Genomic DNA, 8,999 nt, shown 5'->3' with positions numbered 1-8,999 from the left:
ATAAATAAATATATACGTCTATTCTAATTTATCTGTCACATTCATATACATTTTTTTCTTGTTATCATCAAATTTAACTTATATAATATGGACATGGGCTTAGAATTTTTGAGCAATGACGAGATAGCGTATGAATTGGCGTTACGTCAAGTTGCCAATTTGGGCTCTAGCACCCACAGGGCTAAAGTAATTAAATTAAATGCTCTGATGGAAGAAAATGTGCAAAGAGGAGTACGTTATGAGAACTTGGAGCTCGTTATGAATGCGACTGTCAACATAGAACAGTCTGAACTTAGAATTAGAGAAATTCAAAAAATCGCAGATTTTGGGATTCAAAGAGGCAGGCGAGACTCGCTTTTTGATTATCGATCACGACCGTTACACTACAAATGTCGTTTGGCTATTATTAAGCCACATGGTTTCTTTTAAGGAACTCTAAAGCTATAAAGCTATGTCGACAGGCAAGGACCTGTCAACCAAGAGCCCCGTGCTCACAAAAACATCATTTCGTCAAGGTGTGGTGAGCAACAACAAACTAAACTATTTACCTCCCCACCAAGACGAGATTGGAATAAACCCCAGTAGCACAGTTAGATCTCGCTAGCAACGCACTCAACCATCAACCATCCGACATCGCTGAAGCCTCATGACGTAGATTATCATGTCCAGAGAAATGTGGAGCTCAGTGAAGATAATACGAAAGACAACGGCCCCTTCGCAAGCAGTCTCAGATGCAGCATCAATTCCTAACAAGCTCCGGAGTGAACGGAGACCAAGACCATGACCTCGCGCGCATGTTGCAGTACGTTCAGAGACCCTCAACCGTTGAGATCTGCATTTCTCAAAGTAACATCGTAAATGTTAATGAGTGGGCAAGGCTCATCACACCACCTGTGGATCGATCAAGATTACGGCATCAGTGTTGCTCCTGGAAACCCTAAACTGCGTTTCAACGTCTAGGTTGGCTGGCATTCGCGAGTCGGGAGAAATTGTACCCTGCTAAAATGACAATGAGTTGCATGGAAAATTGGCGCCTGCCGTTCGCAAATCGGGAGAAATTGCACCCTGTTGAACTGGAAACGGGTCGCAGGGAAACTTTGCGCTTGCCGTTCGCAAAGCGTGAGAAATTGCACCCTGTTGAACTGGAAACGGGTCGCAGGGAAACTTTGCGCTTGCCGTTCGCAAAGCGTGAGAAATTGCACCCTGTTGAACTGGAGACGGGTCGCAGGGAAACTTTGCGCGTGCCGTTCGCAAAGCGTGAGAAATTGCACCCTGTTGAACTGGAAACGGGTCGCAGGGAAACCATGCGCTCGCCGTTCGCAAATCGAGAGAAACTGCAGGAAAACTACGCTGGCCGTTCGCAAATTGGGAGAAATTGCACTCTGTTGAACTGGGAACGGGTCGAAGGGAACCTGCGCTTACCACTCGCTTACCCTCTGCTGAATCAACCGCTACAACGAACTGTCCATCCGCTGACAACGAACTATCCACCCGCTGACAACGAACTGTCCATCCGCTGACAACGAACTGTCGAACTCGCTGACAACGAACTGTCCACCCGCTGACAACGAACTGTCCACCCGCTGACAACGAACTGTCCACCCGCTGACAACGAACTGTCCACTCGCTGACAACGAACTGTCCATCCGCTGACAACGAACTGTCCATCCGCTGACAACGAACTGTCCACCCGCTGACAACGAACTGTCGAACTCGCTGACAACGAACTGTCCACCCGCTGACAACAAACTGTCGAACTCGCTGACAACGAACTGTCCACCCGCTGACAACGAACTGTCGAACTCGCTGACAACGAACTGTCCACTCGCTGACAACGAACTGTCAAACCTCGCTAAAAACGAACTGCTCATTTTTATATGATAAGCTATCCCAATACGCAATTGAATACGCAAAACTAAGCTATGTCTTTTTTAAGTTTCTATAATATTTACAAAACACATTAAAAACATCAGATCAGTGATAAGTGCATTAGGGGGTCGCCAAGAAAAACACATCCTAAAGTAACGCGAATTGGGGCGCGGTAAAACTCCTTTCTGGGCTCTTGCCGATCAGAGGGAGCAAATGCCCTCAAACCCGAAACACTACACTGACGTTCTAAAAACACAATTAAATATTGCACTCACTCTAAGCACGAAAATCCTCCGTTGGCCAGAGACTTCTTTGCCATGACACGATGGCGTATAAAATAATTCCTTTTTGATTTGTGGCGTTTTGAAAATTTAATGGATTTGATTGATTTGTGGTAAAATAAATAATAATGATTGGATTTGTGGCGATTTAAGTTTCGAAATTTGAGAGGATTTGTAGAAAGATCATTGATACAAACGCTAGGTCTCTGGTCGACGACAGATAACAAAATGGCTTTAAATTATTAAAAAAAAAAAAAAAAATTATGAATCGAAATCCTTCGATTCATAATTTTTTTTTCCCTGAACGGTGGAGTTATGTTACGTTTTGGGCGTCTGAATCAGACATTCAGTTCAGGCATGCATGCAGTACACCCCTGCACAATCGCACCCACCACAACTGTCACGGCGACAGTATTGAACTGTCAGTAAGACAAAAAGAGGAAAGAAAACAACGAGAGAAAATTGGGACTTCCGTGCAGTACATCGTCTCGAACGGACGCAAAATTTTTGAGCGCGAGTGCGTGAAGTGTGATTTGGTGGTCGGCCATTACCGTCCGAACGGACGAGAGGAAGTCTTTTTTTCTGGCGCCGGTGCGTACCGCGATCGTATGTTCCCGAGCGAGCCTTCCGAACGGACAAGACGAAGCTTTTTTGGGGCGCTGGCTGATGCGCGCGGTGATTGCTGGATCCCGCGGTAGCCGCCCGAACGGACGTGAGGTTTTGTGGAGTGCCGCTGCGGATAGGAGATTCACCGTCCGATCGGACGGGCTGCTTTGCCCGGATCTCGAGCTCGACGTGGGTGGTGGCGCTCGCGCGCTTCGTGGAATCCCCCACTGCCGTCCAAGCTGGTGTAATTGGCGCCGGCGCACGCAGCAGAGCGGGCGAGCCTTTCCCGCAGTAAGAAGAACGCCACGGAGCTGCAGGTGGGAGCAACCGATTCCGACCGGCATCTGGAGGGCCTCGACGGGACAAAGGTGGTCGGATGATGACATTCCGGCCGACGGAGGCGCTGAAGGAAAGACACGGTGAGTGCGGGGGTAACCCATTTCTTCTCTGTATTTGCATGCATGTCATTGGCGCGAAAAGCGCACGTCAGTAGATCCTATCATTACAAACTCTTGGACATTTTGTTTTTCGAATGAGATGATTAGCATATTATTCCGTTCAGCCTGCAATGATGTATTAACATACAATATCTTGCACTCCAAGCGTCGCTCTCTCGTTTTCAAAACTTTGAACTTACACCCCGGTACAGAAATGAAAGACGTAGTCCTACGTCAAAACACTGAGAAAAATGTACAGGCTCTGAAGGAAGGCGCCAATCACAAATGTCGAGCATTTTAATCAAACTTGTGTGAGTGTGTCAAAATTTGGTTTTACTTCGATTAATATAGCCGATTTACCAACCAATCTAAAGCATCGCAATAATTATCGATTCACCCTTTATTACCTGAAGTTATAGTAAAAATAGTAAAAGCTTTTTTTTGCGTTAGTTGCTTTTGAAGTTTGCTGAAAATGAACATGGCACAAACTTACGAATAAGATGACTCCGGAAGCGCATTCGCCAGGACTATTTGTGATATTATTTCAATAAAGTAACCCATTTTTTAAATCATTACAACTACTATTTTCTCATTCGTTTGCTTAGTACATTTTGTTTTGTGTTTTTTTAAAATTCTGGCCAATTTTTTTTTTCTAGGAGTACAGTTTTTATTCACCGGTCTTTTGTTTGTTTTGCCATATATTGTGAAAAAAGAAAGTGCTCAGTTGTGAGTTATTTTTCTACTGTTCTAAAAAAATCTGAATGCTCAACAGGAAACGTTGTTTTTCTTCAATTCACGTCGTTTTATTTTTTACAAGCTAATCACATTTATCTTATTGATTTGATTACATTGTAAAATTCCTAACATCGTTACACTTTCGATTCTGTTCGGTATGCTCGTGTGTAGGAAGAACGCATCGCTCCGATATTTAAACCGTTGGCATATTAAAATTGTCCCACCAATCAAATCAACAAGGTCACGCTGACAGAAGCTATCCCTGGCATTTTGCCATTTGTTGGTGCGCACGAGAGAGCACGAGAGTCCAGTGAACAACTGCTGCCACATGCAGAAGACGAATTCCTAGGATGGCATTAGCAGCATTATTAGCTTCGGAAGTGCTAGGCTCCGTCTGTGTATGCAAATAATTGTCCATTATGGGCCCGATCACAATCCTGCCGCCAGCGATGGTACTATGTAATTTCGTACAATTCCTTCTCGGCAATGGTTGGTTCCTCGCATTCGAACGACGCCAGCATCAGATCTGCGAAAGAGAAGCATAAAGAAGAGGAAAGAGGAAATATGAAAAAAAAAACTATCAAGAGAAATTGCCGGACTTGACCCGGCTCCTTGGCCTCTACCCCCCAAATAATAACGGGGCGGCCAGTGCGGGTGTGCATTTAATATTTCAGTCCTCTTGCGTCATGAATGTGCAGAATGGCATTTTTATTAACTGCTCTGCGTGTATACCGGCACCAAGCCGGGCACTGAATTAAGTCAGTTCGAATGGTACGGTGTGCCATCTGGGAAAGGATCGGAAAAATTGTCTCTGCTCTGTTCGAGGTTGGAGCCTTTTCTTCACTCCTCTGTGCTATCGGATGCCATTAGGAAATTGAAAATTGAGCATATAGTTTTATTAGGATTTATTCCCCAATGTTGAATGTTTCGGAATTTCCATGGGATGGTATCGTATTCTCACAGACTTGCTTTTTTTGGTAATTTGTTTGTATCTTAGGTGATGGGGCATAGTAATACTCTATGCCTCTTATTTCATTCAATTCAACCGTTTATTACTCAGGATACTATCTTAGAAATATGTGAAATTGAGTGGTAATCACTTTATTAGAACATTTTTGTGTCTCTGGAAAGGGCCGATGGCTTGCGTGGTTTTGTTGCAACGTTGCCTTACAAACTTGCTTATTAACTCTCAGTTTGCTGTTGATGATTCGCTGGCTGGAGCGATACTGGAACAGATTTTTTTTCATGAATTCGTTTATTTTTACAGGCTCAGTTACTTAAGTTGAAAGGAGCCGAATTCTCAAATATAATTTTAAAACTATATATATTATATAAACAATTTTCTTACATCTATGGTTAGTAAGGTGGAAAACCGATTACAGGTAAACTTCGATATAACGTACATTTCACTTTCAAAATTGTACGTTGTATCGAATTGTGCGTTATATCGAAGCATAATAAAGTACCCACAGACGTAGTCTATAATACATTATTGTGTTGCTGTTTTAGTAAAGTCAACGAATAACTTCAATCAGAAGACGAAGCCAGCCTTTCTCATGATGTTTCCCTTCGTAGTGTTGATTAAATCTTGATTCATTTAGAATCCGGAATCACAAAATCAGCTGTATTTCGGGATTGATTGAAGGTACACAACTTGTTTTAGCATCACAATACATATAATTCATTGTTCTATCAGGAAAAAAAATTGAGTTTTTTTTTACACTTTGGAAATGTGTACGTTATATCGAGGGTACGTTATAACGAGGGTACGTTATATCGAAGTTTCCCTGTACTCGCGGTGTACTCGAGTTTAGAAGGGTGACATATTTTTAGGAGAAGGATAAGGAAATTGTAACAATGTTGATGAACACTCAATTCTTAAATCTATTCGTATATTTATAGTGTATTTACGTTTCACCTTATTCTACTATTCATAGCAAGGGGACGAATTACCCGCAAAGGAAGGAAAGGAGGGTATAAGGACATAGAGACAATCACACACGAAGATCGATATCTTTAAGGAAAATATATATATTTGGGACATGTAATTAAAGTCTAACCGAGCCAATACATCTCTCACCGGCGCATTGGGTTGTCTTCATCGGGCCCGAAGGGAGTTTTCTAAATTCGATCTGGCGACCAGATACACCTCGCACAAACAAACAACGTGCTCGATGTCGTGATAACCTTGGCCACAAACGCAGATATTAATGCTGGAAAGATTGAAACGGAAGTGTAGTGCATCTAACGAACAGTGATTGGACATGAGTTGGGAGAAGGTGCGAATAAAGTCCCGACTCAATTCCAGACTTTTGAACCACTGTTTGAGGCTAACCTTAGGGATAATCGAGTGAAACGGCTCAATTCATCTTCGTTCCACTTGCGCTGCCAGTTAGCGATGGTATTTTTGTGGACTATACTAATACTATGTAATAGTGTTCAACAGGTCGTGAGGCGACGCTGTCCAGCGCCCAGTGAATTGCTGCCAATTCAGCAATGTACACTGAGCAAGGATTCTGAAGACTGTGGGAGGTGCTTAAAAATTCCTAGAGGACCTATCAGTAAAGTTGTAAAGTGAAGTTGATCAGTTGTTCAAAATTTCCAATCATCAATGGGTTCATAACCTTACACCGGATGAGGAACCGAAGAGATAAAAATATGAAGCGATCTTTAAGTGGGAGTGCGCCTGCCAAAACCTCGAGACTCATGGTATGCGTTGAGGGCATACATCCCAACGCAATACGAAGACAAACATACTGAATTCGCTCGAGTTGATTGAGGTGTGTTTTGGTAGCTGATTGATAACAGAAACTTCCATACTCCGTCACTGAGAGAATAGTTGTTCGATACAACATTATAAGATTTTCTGGATGGGCTCCCCACCAGGTGCCGGTAATTGTACGGAGAAAGTTTATTCTTTGTTGGCATTTTATACTTAGATATCTAATATGGGCCCCCAAGTACATTCGGAGCCGAGCCGAGACCCTAAGATACTTGAATGACATAGCATGAGTGATTGGTTTACCCAAAAGTTGAAGCTTTGGTTTTGCTGGTCTATGCTTCCTAGAAAAAAAACCCATCTCTGTTTTCTCCGTGGAGAATTCGATCCCTAGCCCAATGGCCCAGGTTGAAAAATTGTTCAAAGTATCTTGTAAGGGTCCTTGCAGGTCGGATCCGTTTGATCCTACGACAGACACCACTCCATCATCTGCAAGTTGTCTTAGGCTGCAATTTTGTGTAAGGCAGTTGTCGATGTCGCTTACATAGAATTGTACAAAAGGGGGCCTAAACATGAGCCCTGGGGGAGTACCATGTAGGAGACCCGACTTACTGTCGAATCCCCGTGAGAAAAGTTCAAATGTTTCTCACAAAGCAAGTTATATAACATATTATTCAATAGAGGCGGCAGACCCCGAGAGTGTAATTTGTCTGACAAAACCTCTATTGAAACAGAATCAAAGGCCCCCTTTATGTCCAAGAATACTGAAGCCATTTGTTTTTTTTCGGCGTAAGCCAATTGAATTTCTGAAGAAAGCAACGCAAGACAATCATTCGTCCCCTTGCCCCTGCGGAACCCATATTGTGTATCTGAGAGTAGGCCATTCGTTTCAACACATCGATCAAGGCGAAACTAGATTATTCTCTCCAACAATTTCCGTATACAAAACAGCATTGCAATGGGCCGGTTCGAATTGAAATCGATCGCGGGTTTTTGAATAGCTATCACTCGTACTTTCCAATCATCTGGAACAATATTATGCTCCAGAAATTCTATCCGATCCCGGAGCAGAATTGTTACATGAAAGGAGAGCAAGAGAGAATTCTACCATCGAAAGTTCGGAACCAAGATCGCACCTATCTTGTGAAATATCTCGAACAATTTTTTGAACGTGATCGGAATCGGGACAAACCAGCCGTGCAAAATTCAAAATCCACCGATGTGAATATTTCTCGCTTTCATTCGTTGAAGAGCGATTTCTCATGTTTCGAGCCACTTTCCATAATTTTTTCATTGACGTTTCTCGTGACAAACCTCCCACGAAATTTCGCCAATAAGCTCGTTTTTTCCCTTTGATCAAGTTTTTAAATTGATTTTCAAGGGCTAAATACGTTTAAAAAATTTCAATGGTTCCACGTTTCCGAAAAGCTTTGAATGCGTTCGATTTATCCTGATAAAGCTTGGAACATTGGCTATCCCATCATAGATTGGGAGGCCTTCGGCGAATAGTGGAACCTGAGATGGGTTTCGTTTGAACGCCAACCACGCTATCATAGATCAAACGAGAAAGGAAATTATACTCCTCCAATGGAGGTAAACCATCTCTGGAATTGATGGCTAGAGCAATTGCGTCCGTATGTTTTTTCCTGTCAATGTGTCTTGTGAGGTCATATGTCATGTTTATAGATTCAGGAGAATTTGACCCAATGGTGATGGAAATTTTGATTGGCAAGTGATCACTACCGTTGGGATCATTGATTACATTCCACTTGCAATCTAGCGATAGTGAATTCGAACAAAGCGAGATGTCAAGAGCATTTTGGTTAGCAGGAGGTTTAGGTACACGTGTTGTATCCCCAGTGTTCAGAACGGTCATATTAAAGCTGCAACAAAGGTTATATATCAACAATGAACGGTTGTCGTCGTACTGTTCCCCCTAGACAGTTCCGTGAGAGTTGAAGTCTCCCAAGATCAATCGTGGCTCAGGAAGGAGTGGGCACATGTCAACAAGTTGCTTGCGGCTAACCGCGGCTCTCGGAGGTCAATACCAGCTGACAAAACAGAGGTCTTTGCCTCTGATGTTTGCATGACAAGCAATAGCTTCGATTCCTCCAATAGGTGGAAGGTCAATTCTAAAAAATGAGTGGCACTTATTGATCCCCAATAGCACCGCTCCGTATATGTCATCACGGTCCAAGCGTATAATATCAAAATTGTGGAAAGAGAGATCATCTCGCGAAGATAGCCGAGTTTCGGACAGAGCAAAAAAATCACAATTGAACTTATGAATTAAAAATTTTAATGTATCCAATTTAACGTGTTCAACAGGTCGTGAGGCGACGCTGTCCAGCG

At 42.9% G+C, this 8,999-nt stretch overlaps 1 protein-coding gene across 1 annotated transcript in view; it reads right to left on the bottom strand.

Moving 5' to 3' along the window:
- Positions 1-3,596: 3,596 nt before the first annotated feature.
- Positions 3,597-8,999, bottom strand: part of LOC129777338 (ras-GEF domain-containing family member 1B) — a 100,817-nt gene continuing 95,414 nt past the window's right edge. Inside the window, exon 11 of the mRNA XM_055783565.1 lies at positions 3,597-4,454. Within this exon, the coding sequence (XP_055639540.1) occupies positions 4,384-4,454 (71 nt within the window). The 3' untranslated portion in view covers positions 3,597-4,383. The remainder of the gene's footprint in view (positions 4,455-8,999) is intronic.

The sequence above is a fragment of the Toxorhynchites rutilus genome, chromosome 3 (genome assembly GCF_029784135.1).
Source record: "Toxorhynchites rutilus septentrionalis strain SRP chromosome 3, ASM2978413v1, whole genome shotgun sequence".
NCBI classification, from domain to species: domain Eukaryota; kingdom Metazoa; phylum Arthropoda; class Insecta; order Diptera; family Culicidae; genus Toxorhynchites; species Toxorhynchites rutilus.
This window is presented reverse-complemented; position numbering and strand designations above follow the sequence as displayed.